Consider the following 15321-nt stretch of genomic DNA (forward strand, 5'->3'; position numbering starts at 1 on the left):
CTGTTATTTGTACGTCGTGGAAACGCAGTGTGGTCTTAGGAAATACTAAGGCCTGAATTTTGCTTAAGAATAAAAAATAATTGTTTTGGCTTTCGTTGGATTTTAAGGGTCTTAGTCGGACCTGCTGATAACGCTGCTTTAGATCACAGTTTTGCTGTCCCCCCCCCCCAAAAAAAAACAACTTCTGTGACAGATCTTACGGGGAAAAGGATTAAAAATTTACTTCAGCTAAAAATTTAGGCATGAATGACCTTCTGACCTCAAATGTATATTAGTAAAATTTCGTAGGCAGCCTGAAATTTAGTCTATGCATTTTTAATGATTAGTATATTGACTGAAAAATCAGTTAGATCATGAAAATAAAAGCATCTGGTCTAAAATAAAAAAAAAAACATGCAGTTAGGATATAGAGATTACGGGGGAAGCGTAGCCTTCCATATTTTTTACCATAAATATATTTTCCCGTGTCTATATTCGTCGTAGCAAACTTATTTTTGTATTTATCAAAAAGTTTACATGACATTGTTTACCAAATGGTTTGAGAAGTTGTTTTTAATTATGGTCTTGTCTATCCTCTGAAATATAATCTATGACGCAACCTTGAGGCATTTTGAATTCGCCAAGTGGATTTTTACATACGTTATGTCTTTCTTTTGTAAGGCTTAACTATATTCAGATATATTTATTAATATTGGAAATATTCAGTTTTCTCATCAGACATCAAATAGTTCATGGTAACGAACCTCAAAGAAGGAGTGACCATCCCAATAGTAATCGAAACTCTAAAAGAAGGATTTTTATAATAGTTTATACATCAAAATAATTGGGTTTTTATGCTGATTCCAAATATGTAAAATTCATTAAGTTTAATGTCACCTATCAAAAGCAACGAGCTTGAGAAAATTAGACTGATTTTTGAAAAAAAAAACTCGAGTTTTGTTTTGTTTTCCCAGTTTTTTTTTAGGACAGTGGGAAGTTATATTATTAAAAGTGTTACAAGGGAAAGTAATTTTCAGAAAGATTAACTTTAATTTAGGACAGTGGAAATTTATTTTATTAAGTGTTTTAAGGGAAAGTAATTTCAACAAAGAATAATTTTGCTATTATAAATGGAATTTGGCTTGAGAACACATTGTATAAGTAAGGCGCAACGTTGAGACATTTTGAATTTGCCAAGTAGATTTTTACATACAGTATTTCCTTCGTTTATAGGGGCTGGTTTTCTAATTCTGTTGCAGCCAATTATTCAAGTAGATTTTAAATATAGTATTTCTTTTGGTTGTAGGGGTTGGTTTTCTTATCCTGTTGCAGCCAATTAGTCAAGTAGATTTTTACATGTAGTATTTCTTTTGTTTATAGGGAGTGGCTCTCTAATCCTGTTACAGGGATGATTGAAGGAAATTCAGAGTATAACGAAAGTATTATCAAAAGACTGCACAAAGTGCTTCGTCCGTTTCTACTCCGTCGATTAAAGTGTGAAGTTGAAAAACAATTGCCCTCCAAGTATGAACATATAGTTATGTGTCGACTCTCAAAGAGACAGCGTTACCTATATGATGATTATATGTCAAAGGCAAAGACTCGGGAAACACTAACTGGAGGGAATCTGTTAAGTGTTATCAATGTGTTAATGCAGCTGAGAAAAGTGTGTGCACATCCAAATCTTTTTGAGCCTAGACCAACGGTCTCACCATTTCAGATGTGTGGAATTGTTTTCAGTACAGCTTCTTGTGTTGTAGATTGTCTTGATTACGACCCCTTTAAGGTTGGTTTTATTGTTCTTAACTTTTTTTATGTAAAATAAAAGAAGAAAAGTTCTAATTAAAAAGGTTTTACTAGAACTTTTTTTTAATGAAATGTCATATCATCTTAATTCCATCCAATAAGCTATTCGTGAGACTTTATAGTATGATAATAAATAAATAAAATCAAGAAAAACTAAAGTGTAGATGGAATTATTTTCAACTTACTAAAAACAAAATAAGATGTAAAAAATACAAGGTCTAATAAAGCAATATAATAAAGTAAAGAAAAAACTAAATTATAGATGAAACTTTTCAATTCACTAAAAAGATGATAAAATACAAAAATCATTAAGAGGCCAAGCGAGGGTTTCTTTTTCACAAGAAAATTTGCTGTTTTCTCTATTTATGCTTTCAGTCTCAAAGGGCCTGCAATATTTTACTCTATATAATTGGACACTCAATTAATTATAAGTAGGGGTCTGAATTTTCGGCTTGATTGAAAAACTTACCATTATCTAATGACTATGTTCTTGTAATGATATTTTCTAACTGTAATGGAACTGTAATGATACTCAAAAAGCTCAATATAATTGGATGCTCAAAGCCAGAAGCCAAGCGAGTATTTCTTTTTATAAAATTAGTAGGGTTTCTTTTTCACAAGAAAATTTGCTGTTTTTCTCTATTTATGCCTGCAGTCTCAAAGGCTATGCTGCTTATTCAAGGTATAAATAGAGATCCATAAGCCTCAGTTGCTATTCCAGACAAATTTTAAATTGAAATGTCCAAACTTGTTAAGGAACACAAAAGCACTGTGAATAAATCAATAAAAACTATAAAATAAATATAAAAACAGACTGATTGGTTCTTTGATAAAAGTATAAAATACTTATGATAATTAATTCATTTCTTGTTTTTGAAAAGAAAAAAAAACAGTTGTTAGAAGATTTTTTAGGATGGCCAACGAAACAGGTATTATGATTTCGAGCTTTTGGCAATTTATTATTCAAAATTATTGTCCAAAGGATTAGTTGGTATATTTTTATGGTGTTTTGATGTTTGTATTGAGAAGTTGCAATAATGATTCTAGTTGGGAGCAACATTAAACCTAATGAATTTAGTATATTTGGAATCAGCATAAAAGCCAATTCTTATGATGTGTTTATTGCTTCCAAAATTCCTTTTTTTTTTAAGTTTCGGTTGTTATTGGTTCGTTGCTCCCTACTTACAGTTCATGACCATGAACTGTAATGAGTAGTTTGAATAATGTCTACTCTCTTTATGGCTTGTTTGAAAAACTTGTCATTTTTTCTCAGGATGACAAGCTTCTAACAAACCTAAAGGAATTATTTGTTATTCATGGAATCAATTCGAAACTGTCTTGTTTCCTGACAAAGCAAATGACAATTATTTTTCTATTCTGGTAATTGTTCTTTCTTGTTGGTTACTATTCTGGTAATTACATGCTAATGATTTACCTATAGTTATTAAATGTGCAACAATTAAAATACTTGATTCCTTTAGTAATCTGAAATTATATGACTAAATCTCAACCTTAAGCGATTTTTCCAAACCTAGAGCTGGTATAAACTCCTTGGTCTAGTTAAATGAACGCTTATTGTTAATCAATTTATAAAAATCTTGTATAACGAATTATTGTTTTTTTTATGATGATCAGTGACAGTCCCTGGGGGATGGGAAGCAATTGCCCCCCCCCCCTGGAAAAGACATGAATCTACCAATGAAATCTTTAGAGAAAAGGTAACCAGGATTCTCCTCAGAATCCTCCCCTAACAACTTAAATAATAGATTTGCTGCTGATAGTGACGCCAAAGCAATATTGTGAAAGATAAAGGAATTAATTTTGTTCGTCAACATATTTGACATTCATTTTGACAAGCTCTTCCAATCAGATAAATCAACCCTCTTTGCTGCTAAGACTGATACTGTTTGACTGCCCTTAGTTGAACATCCTGGGAGCCTGCATAGCCTACTAACAACCTAGCAGCATAGCCTACTAACAACCTTACAGCATAGCCTACTAACAACCTAACAGCATAGCCTACTAACAACCCAGCAGTATAGCTGGCAAACCTTTGATTAGGTTGTTAAAATGTTTGAATTTAATGTCAGTTTGGTCAGCATAAATAATGATGGCAGAAATGAGTTTGAGTGTACAGTACCAAGTGAGCTGGATTATAGCATAGAACACATTTGAGATGATTTTAGTGGTCTTAGCATAAAAAAAAATTTTTTGAGTAATTTTGTTTTAAAGGGGGAGGGGGGCTGAAGTCTTTTTTTAAAGCTTTCTTTTCGTTGTCTTGCTTGGATGATCAGCAGAAAAATAATTCTATGATCCATATTAAAAATGTAGTCTAAAGCACCTAATCAAGGATTTTCAGTTCTGAGATATTTAGCTGCGTTTTCATTTAATGTTAACAGAAATTTTTATATTTTGCTATTTATATGGAAAATTTTCAATCCACAAGACATCCCATCCTTGTGCTTATGTTGACGTTTGCCTCCAGAGCTCGAGTATGACATATATTTGAACCCTTTTTAGGCTTACCACCACCTTTGCCTAGAATAGTTAGAAGCCAGTGGCTGCTGCTCATTTAGTGATTGAGTACTGTCTTTATTCTTTTGGGAGGGCTAGCTCCCCATGCTTTCCCTCATGCTATCTAATTGCCAAGACTGTTGACATTTATACAGCTGGTAATTTCGTATATACATCTATACAGCTGATAATTACGTATATATAACTGGTAAATAATCTAATTGCCAAGACTGTTGATATATACATATATATATACAGCTGGTAATTTCATATATACAGTGGGTAATTTTCTCATTACCAAGACTGCTGTCATGAATATACAGCTGGTAATTACATATATACATATATACAACTGGTAATTATCTAATTCCCAAGACTGTTGTCATATATATACATCTGGTAATTACATATATACTGCTACTAGTTGTCTAATTGCCAAGACTGTTTGGCATATATAAAGCTGGAAATTGTCTAATTGCCAAGACTGTTTGGCATATATATAGCTGTTAATTACATATTTACGGATATGTATATGCAGTTGTTGATTATGTAATTACCAAGACTGTTGGCATGTAACCAAGTAATTAATGGTTCCACAAATGTTGCTGAGAAGTGATTTTTTTTTTTTTTTTTTTTTTTTGTGTTTTATATTCCCAATTTTTTATTCTCGGAACTAATATTGTTTATTTTTCAGCATGTTAATCTGGGTGCCATGAACCTTCTACTTCCCAATTTGGAAAACTTGCTCACTGCCTATGCAGCTCATAGGGCCCAAAAGTCTCAGGCACCTTTGGCAATAATCCACAATGTGGATACCCCCTCTTCCCCCTACCCCCTACCCCCTCTTCCACCTCGTTGTCCATCAGGAAAGATCAAATTGGTCGTTAAGCCCCAAACGACTTCAGTCCCTGGTATGTATTTCTCTTTTTCTTCCTTGTTATTGTGTGTTATCGCTTTATTAAATAGATTCTTAAGGTTGCGGCGTTCAGTATTTATTGTTAAGCTATGTGGTGGCATACCTGTCAAGTATAGTTATGAACAAAGGAACAATCTACTATATAAGATTGAAAAAATAAGAAAAAATAATTTATTTTTAGGTTGCAATATTGAAAGATTCAAGGGGAAGTATGAAAAATCGATTATGGATGAGCTGTTTATTTAGGAACAGGGGGAAGTTTTATCTCACCCCAAAAGATAAAATACTTAGTGCATTCCCCTTCTGATTGGATGATTGCGATTGCCAGCAAACTGCAGTATGTTCAATATTGTAGTTACTTTTTGGTTCCAATAAGTCTTACCGTCACAAGTTTAAATAGAAACATATTCAAGGTAATATTTAGATAAGTAAGTATACACAGCAATTCTGCAGGGAGAAAGGAGTGGAGTTAGATATATTAAACTTTTTCCTGGATCCAAAATTTGACTAGTAGATACATTCCTTATAGTTTCATGCATGTAGTTCAATCACTGCTCGAGGCATTAAAAAAACTGGCTTACTTTCTCTTCAACAAGCTTCAGTTGTTTTTTTTTTTCTTGGTTAAATATAACCTTCAGTTAGTTTTAGCAAACCCCCCGTTTTTACTTTCCATGCTCCAAATTACCTGGTTTCTGGTCAAAGCTGTATCTAGGCTTTTTATTCGGGGGAGGGAGCTACAAAAAAGCAGGAAAAATTAGTTTTTATGCATTTTTGTTATGTTTATGAGTCAGATAATTTTTTTTGGGGGGGGGTATATATATATATATATATATATATATATATATATATATATATATATATATATATATATATATATATATATATATATATATATATATATATATATATATATTAATTTCTTTGGCCAATTTGCCAATATTTAGATATCCTTAACGCAATGATGTTTTTCTACGATCTAAGCCTGATTCAGTTGATGAAATTATATCCTCTGAGATCATAAAACTTTCCACCATTATAAATCCCGTTTCGTCCCTGTTTACTGATCTTAAATTTTTTTTTTTTTTTTTTTTTTTTTTTTTTTTTTTTTTATATATATATATAATTCTAGGCCAGTCAGTAATGATACCTCGGCCAGGTATTTCAGCATTTAGAGCTGTACCGACTCCACCTCCTTCAGGCATCCGAGATACAATTCCTCAGCCTCTGCTTGCCTCACCCGCCCCAATTCTGCCATCACCTCCAGTATCATTGTCGGGAGGTAAGTGATCTCTCGTTGACTTAAATCAATTACATCATTGTTAAATTATTTAATTTTTAAGTTAACCAATCAAATAATTAAATTAACCATTTTAGGGAGGTAAGTAATCTTTCTTTGGTTCAAGTTAATCAAATTTATCACTGCTAAATTATTTAATTGTTAAACTAACTAATCAATTAATTGAATAAACCATTTTAGGGAGGTAATTACATTAACGATTATTGAGAGGTGGGTAATCTTTCTTTGATTTAAACTAATAAAGTAATTGATTATTTTTTTTTAATTAACCATTGTCAGAAGGTGAGTAACCTCTCTTTGATTTAAACTAAAATAATCAAGATAATTAAATGAAGATAGTGGTATAATTTGTCGTTTGTGATGAGGTTTGACTCCTGATATCGCCGCTCCAAAGGAGTTGGGTCCTTTGGACCAGCTCCGAAAGATACCTGGGAAAATCGGGGAAGGTAAAGAGGAAAGGTTGAACTCATTGATTTAACTTAAGGTTTTGGCTATATTTTGGCAGTAGTGCTTTTTGTTGATTATATTTCCGAAAGTTCAGATTGGTGCAAAAGTCTGGAACCGTGGGTAATTTATGGTAGAAAATCTAGTTTATATGTAAGCCTTTATTTATTATATATTGATATTCATTCATTATATTTATTTTTATATATCTTTATTTATTGTTAATTTTCCTCTTCTAATTTTGGATCCTCGGATTTAAGGTTCTTTAAAGCGTTTTCTTGTGGTAATATTTCAAGACAGGACATTATGTTAACAGACCAAGCACATTGCAACAAGAAATCGAAACAATAAAAGGGGATAAATTTATGGGGTTAGTGGATTATACTCTATGGTGCTTAAAGCGAACCTAACATTTTGACACCCCGAGTTTCCCACTTTTTGTAAGGGTGCTGGTTTGTAATTGAAAGTGTTCATTTATCTTTTTTCTTTCAAAATGTTTGTGATTTATTTTAAATTTTACTCTACCGTGACAAATGGCGGTAGTGATAGTCTGCCCATATTTAATTTAATGTTCATGTTAAGTTTGAATGTTGCTCTTTGCTCTTGTTTGAAAGATCTGTTTTTCATTTTGTTTAATTAAGCCAAAGGATTTTTTTTTTGGGTGCTAATGTTTTTAAGCTGATATATTATTATTGGGGAGCTGAATCCAAATGGGGAAAAAGTATTTCTGTATCAGTTATGCTTTTTGAATTGTGGCCCACAGTTTTGTTTACTACAAAATCACTGCATATTGATGTTTTCAAATAGTATATTAGCTAGTTCCTGCAATTTTATCTGTTTATAATATTCAAAGCTTTTCCTAGGGGTGCAACTGGGTCAGTTGCTCCTTGCCGTTGCTGGGGGATTGCCTTTTGGTCAAATTTCTAGCTTTGACTGTACCTTGTTTTGCGTATATTTGAGTCGGGAGGGGGTTGCTGTAATAATTTTTCCGGGGCACAACCAACCCTGGTAATATGTTTTGCTAATACATTTTTGAGATGTTGAATCTGAATAAGAAATCAATTTTTCTGTATCCGCTATATTATTTGAAATTTTAACTTTCATCCAAAATTATGGTTTATAATGATTCAAAATTAATTGTTTTATTATTTTTATCTATTTAAAAATTTAAGCTCCTAGCCAAAAACTAGTGTCAGCTAATTCAAATCATTAAATACAAATAAAATGAGGAGAAAAAGTCGCTGTGACACCAAACCACTGTTGCCTGGTGTACTGGATGAAAGCTTATCCTGTGCTTGGGGTCAGTCAGTATTCTGAAAAAGAAAATGTAATAAATACGCATTTCTTTATTATTGTAAACAGCACACAAAAATAACGCCTAATTTCAGAAAGCTGGCTGAGTACATATAGAAAACAAATGTAGCAACAACGAGCAAGATTTAAATTAAGAATATCAGGATAAGTGGGAGTCCTGCCCCCCACCCGCGAAAAAAGAGGACGAAAGTGATTGCTTGAAATTTGACCAAAATAAAATGAAGTTGTTAAAGTAGAAAGCTATTTTTAGATTATAAGTTGCTTTGTAGCTTTGTCTTAGCCTTTTAACTATTTTGTCGGCAAATTGGCTTTTAGATTTGTCGCTCTAGTTTGAAAGGAGGTCATAATCAGCCAATTTACCAACCAAAATCACATTTTGTGTTTTTGGGTGAATGGCTGAAAATATGTTCTGTGACTTTCGAGTGGTACTTACGGAATATTATCCATGAGGAAATTTTTCCAGTGGGAAATCCCCCCCCCCACAGAAAATCTTCCAGAAAACTCAAACCCTGCTGAAAATTTCCCCTGGGACATCTCCACATGCAAAATTGAGTCGGCAAAGAGAAAGTAAGACAAATCAAATTCGTATTGGAATTCTGACAAATCCCCCCACCCCCGATGTAAAATTTCCACTGAAAAGTTCACCCTCGGAACCTTCCTTCCCCAGGTAAGTTTTCCCCTTGGAAGTCCCCCCCCCCACAAAAAAAAATGTTTATACCTCCCAATAAAAAATATTATGCGTAAACAATGAGCAAATTTCGTAAGTTACAGCCCTTTCTCCAGGGGCTGCGGGGGGCTATCTTACCCCCAAATGCTTAATTATTGGACTTCAACTATGCTGAACAAACTGGCTATCTCAAAATTTTGATCGGACGACTGGGGGAAGAGGGCATGAGAGGGAGGGCTAATTGCCCTACAATCTTTTTGGGTAATAAAGGCTAGCTTTGTCATTTCTAGTCTTATAAACTATTTTTTTGGCATACTGTTTTAAATATGTCACCTTCGTTTGAAAGAAGATCAATTCAGCCAAATTACCAACCAAAAATTGCATAATGTGCTTTTGGGTGACAGGTCTGAAACATCCTGAACTGATATGGAAGCCCAATAGATAAGGCCTGTCAAAAAACAGTGCAGCAACTTAAAAAATAAACTTTTTTAGGGTTGTCAAATAACGACGGAGAAACTTCAACAACTTTATGCATAATACCTAATTACTTGAAACTAGACAATATATCAATTAAAAGTACCAAATCGGGTCTCTGGTCTCAACAAATAGGATAATAAAATTCGTTAATTGAAATTTTGACAAAATGCCAAGTTCTAAAAATAGATGTCAGTTTTATTCCTTATAGTAAAGCGATGGCAGTTTTGAATACAAACATTGCATATTTTGTGCATTGCTTTCTTTGACAAATAATTTTTCGGTCTCTTCACATTAGCGTCGATGCATTTGACATGTATTTTTACAACCTTGTAGCTTTGTCTGAGCCTTTTAACTATTTTGTCGGCAAATTGGCTTATAGATTTGTCGCTCTAGTTTGAAAGGAGATTAAAATCAGCCAATTTACCAACCAAAATCATATTTTATGTTTTTGGGTGACTGGCCGGAAACATGTTCGGTGAATTTCGAGCGGTATTTACTAAGTGAATAGAGCTATTTCTCTTCTTCAAATAAAAGTGTTGCCATCTGAGACTCAGCGATTCCCTTCTGCATCTCTTAGCTAATTACCAAACTGGGCAGGCGCTTATGATGGGTATTGCAAGCATTGTGATAGTTACGTAGTCAAATATTATTATGTTGTTGCTGCTTTCCAATTTTGGGAATTTGGTAAAGATATGAGACCCACATTCCTATCTTTTTTGTATAAATTATTTCAAAAGAAGTACTTTGTTCGTTCCACTTAACGTGTGAACTGAAAATGTAACTCAATTCTTCGTTTTTTTCCACAGGCAAGATTTTCTGCATTGCATCGTCATTTACTAGATGAAATGATCCTAATCAATCGCCTCTGGGGGGGGGGGGTATAGAATAGAAATGAATTTATTGACACAAAAGCCCAAAGGGCCGTGGTCACAAAAACAAAGACACTTTCATACAAGCATAAATTGGCACAAAAGTATAATCTAAGCTAGTGAAATATCACCCTCATCCCTAATCTTAAAAAAAAATCAAACCTTTCTCTATGCTCTATACCCATCGTCAGGAACCTTCCGAATCTCTTTATACCTCCCAAATCTTTCCTTGCTAATGAAGTCATTTTCTTATCTCTCTCCCAAGCCTCAGCCCCAAACAATTCTTTCCCTAAATCTTTTAATTCACTACACTTCCACCCAAAGTGAACCAAATCTTTCTCTTTCCCGCACATGGGACAGAAGTAAGGACCATAAGCTTGCCTAACCCCTCCCATCTCTCACTTCCTTCTCTCACCTAGTGGTAACCCATCTGACCTAACACAAATAATCAACTTTTGTTGCCTCTTTTGAAGCTCCGCCTTAAAATACAGTTCTTCTCCCCACTGTTCCTTAGCCTTTGCATATAACTCCAGTGATCGGGTCACATTCACTCGCACATGCCACACCTGGATCTCATGGTTCCTTAACCTCTCGCTAACCCTACTTGCAACTGCTCCTTCCTTTAATCCAATCCCTATCCCACCATTCCATAGCTCTGAAAATCCACAATCTTCTTTATTTGCTTCTAATATTTTGAAAAATATCTTTTTTGGGGATATTTTATTGAAGAATGACAAATTTGCTCCTTCCTAGTTTTTGAAGAGTACATTTTACTCCCATCTAAGTTTTCATGAATTGACGTTTCTGTTTGACGTTCTTGGGCAATTGCCAGCTGTACAGATGGTCAGCCAATCCATACATAATATTTCCAAGAACAATTATCGCAGTGTGGCTAAACCAACAGTGGCTACAATTTTGTTGTTGGTTGTATTGTTTAATAGAGGCGTGTCTGTTTCTTTTTAATATAATATTTATTTTTTAATATGTTTATTTAATTTTAAATTTAGTCATTAAAATTAACATGTTTAATTAAATATGTTGCTCTTAAGTAAAGAAGATCTAACATCTCATAATTTATCAACCAAAAATTAATTGTCTCATTGGGGGTTTGCCATAGATTGATAGTTTTTTTCTTCTTCTGAATATATAAATGAAAAACGTTTCTTATGTGTCCATGTCTGCCTTTTTTCCTTCATCCCACACAATTGCCACATTGCCACTTACACCCTTTTAAACTTTTTTTTGTTGGCATATTTGTTTTGAATTTGTCACATTCCTTTGAAAGAAGATCAATTCAGCCAAATTAACAACCAAAAATTGCATATTGTGTTTTTGGGTGACAGGTCTGAAACATTCCTGAACTGATATGGAAGCCCAATGGATAAGGCCTGTGAAACAATGCAGCAACTTCAAAAATAGACTTTTCGGGCCTTTCAAACAACAATGGAGGAACTTCAAAAAGGAATAACAATTGAGTATGTCCACGCAGTCCGACTCTAAAAGAGGGTGGAATGTGTCAGTAGATTACTTTGGGGGGTTTACACAGCCTCAAGACGTAGATTTTGAGGCCTGAAGTTTCCAAATTTTGTGTGAGGCTCCAGATCAATCTGAAAGGGAGGAGGACAATCTGAAAGGGAGGAATTACAGACAATTATTCACCCACTTTCTTTTGAATATTTTAACGTGAAAATTTAAATTAGCTTAAAGACTTAGAGGCTTAGGCGGTGACAGTCCCCCCATTTAGTGTAATTGCTGCTTGTCTTAAGCTGTAACGCGACTTCTTTGTCTAGTATGCGAAAATATTTTTTTTGATGAAAGGAAGGTTATGGGGGTTCAGCCAAGATTGTGAAAAACCAAGGACATGCAACCGTGTTTTAGCTATAAACATCTTCACATATAACACCTAATTATTTGAAACTAGACAAGATATCAATTCAAAATACTACATGTGGGGGGGGGGTCTCAACAAAAAGGATAATAAAACTAGTTGATTGACATTTTAACAAGATGCCAAGTTCTTAAAATGGATGTCCGCTTTGCTGCTTATAGTTAAGCGATGACAGTTGTGAGTACAAAACAGTGCGTATTTTGTGCATTTCCTTTCTCTGACAAATTGTGTTTTGGTCTCTTATGTTTGTATTGGTTGATTCACCTTAGCGTCAATACATTTTGGATGTATTTTTACAACCCTGTATTTTTGTCCTGGCCTTTTACCTATTTTGTCGGCAAATTGGCTTCTAGATTTGTCGCTCTAGTTTGAAAGGAGATTAAAATCAGCCAATTTACTTACCAAAATCGTGTTTTTGGCTGACTGGCCGGAAACATGTTCGGTGAATTTCGTAGCGGTATTTACGAAGTGAATAGAGCTATTTTCTCTTCTTCAAATAAAAGTGTTGCCCCCTGAGACTGCGGTTCCTTTCTGCATCTTTTAGCTATTTACCAAACTAGGCAGGCGTTAATGCTGGGTATTGCGACAGTTTTCAAAGGCAAGATTTTCTGCATTGTATCGTTATTTGCTAGATTATATGCTTCTAATCAATTGCCTCAAGGGAGGAGGGGAGGGTTTTTGGCCATGATATTTGGAAAATGCATTTTTGGGGGTATTTTTCATTACAAAGTTGATAAATTTGCCACTTCTTATTTTTTGAAAAGTACATTTTACTCCAAATTAAGTTTTCATGAATTGACACCTCTGTTTCTAATTTTAACAATTAGGCAATTGCCAGCTGTACAGATGGTCAGCCGATCCATACACAACATTTCCAAGTACAATTGACCGCAGTGTGGCTAAACCAACTGTGGCTATAATTTTGTTGTTGGTTGTATTGTTTAATTGCGTCATGTCTACCTTATCTTTTCGATTTAATATTTATCTTTTGATTTATTTATTTAAGTATAAATACGTTTATTAAACTTAGCATTTTTACTTAAATATGTTGATCTTGTTTAAAGGACATAACATCTCATAATTTACCAACCAAAAAGTACCAGCCTCGTTGGGTGTTTTGTGCCACATATTGATTTTTTTTTTTTTACTTCTGAATATATAAATAAGAGCGTTTCTGTTATGTTCAGCTCTTTGCCTTTTTTCCTTCATCCCACACAATTGTCGCATTGCCACTTACACTCGTTCAAAGTTTTTTGTTGGCATATTTTTTTTTGAATATGGCACCCTCGTTTGAAAGAAGATCAATTCAGCCAAATTACCAACCAAAAAATGCATATTGTTTTTTTTTGGGTGACTGGTCTGAGACATACTCGAACTGTTCATAAGCCCAATGGGTTATGGCTGTCCAACGAACAATGTGGCAATTTAAGATAGAACCGACGTTGCGACTTCTGATTTCAATGTACCAATTATCTGCTGGGGAGGTTGGCCGAATTTTCTTTCTATAATATTTGCACTCGATGTTCCACTTGACCCCTAGAACTGCTCGAATTCATTGGCTTTAGCCATAGCACAAAAAACACTTTACTTCTCTATTTATGTTTATACATTTCGATTTTTTTTTCTGTCTATTTATATTCTATAGATTGATCTTTCTGTCTGTTTTCTATCTATATTTCTATTATTATGTTTATTTTTATATATAGCAGAAAAGTAACCCACTCTTCGAAAATTTGAGCCTTTTCTAGGATATTTTATTAAGAGAATGCGGTGCTTTATAATCATTTTGCAACCCTCAGCGTCGGCTAAGCGTCACAAATACCAAGGGCCATTAGCGAATTCTTCTAGAGCACTAACCACAATCGAAACTGTAAAATTTGACTGAAGAGACGGTGATATTTTCCGTCTCTTTTATCGGCGAGCTTGTCAATCAAAGGGTATGACACCACGAGGAACTCCCAAAGTGGCTAAATCGGCTAAATACTCCCGAAGTGGTGTCAACTCCCAAAGTGGCTAAATAGCTTAATAATTGTTATTTCTTAGAGTTGATTTTTTTGCGTTTACCAAGCAGGTATGCTAGAAGATTTTTAGGATTGTCATTTCCTGAACTTCAGAAAGAAAACTGCTCCATTTAATCGAAAAAAAAAATCGCCACTTTCGGATGATGTACGTTTCATTGAAATTGAATTTCTATATCTCTGTCAAGAAACGGGGGAATTTAAAACGAGTTTTTCTAAGATTTCCGGGAAATCAGGTGTTGGTTTGAGTTATCTGTTATTTTTTCGGATTCCTTGTCGAAGCTCTACAAGTTATGGCAAGACCGCTCATTCAAGTTTAACAAATAAAAATTATAGTGGACGAGATTGGGGGATTCTTCAAGGTACCGCATCCTCTTGTCTCTTTCAATTAAAAATTAGACCAGGTGTTTGTATATTTCTATTATCTTTTTTACATAATGGAGAGAGAACACTAAATAAAGTAGAGAACTAAGTATAAAAGTAGAATAAAGAGAGAAAGAGAGCAAAGCTAAATATTTGATTTTCAGGAGAGGGGTTAACTGCAAGGCAGCCAATTATCCCACCCTCAACTGAGCCAAACCGAACAAATGGACATTTGCTTCAAATTTCCCGTAGTTCCAATCAAACAGGAAATGGAGAACAAAGACTGAGTTTGAGCGTGCCTCCCAGCTCTACCCTTCCACAAACGCCTATTAGAATTATCACTTCGGTTAACAGACGGCCTTCAGTATCGGTATGTATTGTTGTTTTTAGTAAACGAGTTTTAAAGAGGATCACACACCTTCCACAGCTCGTCATAAATAGAATTGATTTGTTTGTAATAAATAGAATTGATTGTTTGTAAACTAGACAAGTTTTTGTTTGCCTCTTCATAAATCATTTGTGGAAACAACGGAGAGAATTTCCTTGTCCAAAAAATCTGAATAGTTGCATACCAAACGAAAGAAAAGTCATAAAAAGTTCCGATTTTTAGGTATAAATAGACCGAAGATGGAGTTAAGGGGAGAAAAATGTTTTAATTTTGATGTCCTTGGTATTTTAAACACCCAGGTGTAAACAAGGTTTGACAAAAAATGTTTACTGTATTTTAAACAATTTCGGTCATGTAGTTGGTTATCGTTAACTGTTCTTT

The 15321-nt window shown here is 34.1% G+C and overlaps 1 protein-coding gene across 1 annotated transcript in view; it reads left to right on the plus strand.

Annotated features, from left to right (window-relative positions):
* The window catches only part of LOC148950675 (chromatin remodeling protein domino-like), a 31249-nt gene that overhangs the window by 1707 nt on the left and 14221 nt on the right, over positions 1–15321 (plus strand). Inside the window, 5 exon segments of the mRNA XM_089091918.1 lie at positions 677–734; positions 1360–1765; positions 4994–5210; positions 6345–6494; positions 14717–14922. Of these exon segments, the coding sequence (XP_088948044.1) occupies positions 677–734; positions 1360–1765; positions 4994–5210; positions 6345–6494; positions 14717–14922 (1037 nt within the window).

This window comes from Artemia sp. Qi Xiang Cuo, chromosome 7 (genome assembly GCF_049724085.1).
Source record: "Artemia sp. Qi Xiang Cuo chromosome 7, ASM4972408v1, whole genome shotgun sequence".
Classification (NCBI taxonomy): Eukaryota; Metazoa; Arthropoda; class Branchiopoda; order Anostraca; family Artemiidae; genus Artemia; species Artemia sp. Qi Xiang Cuo.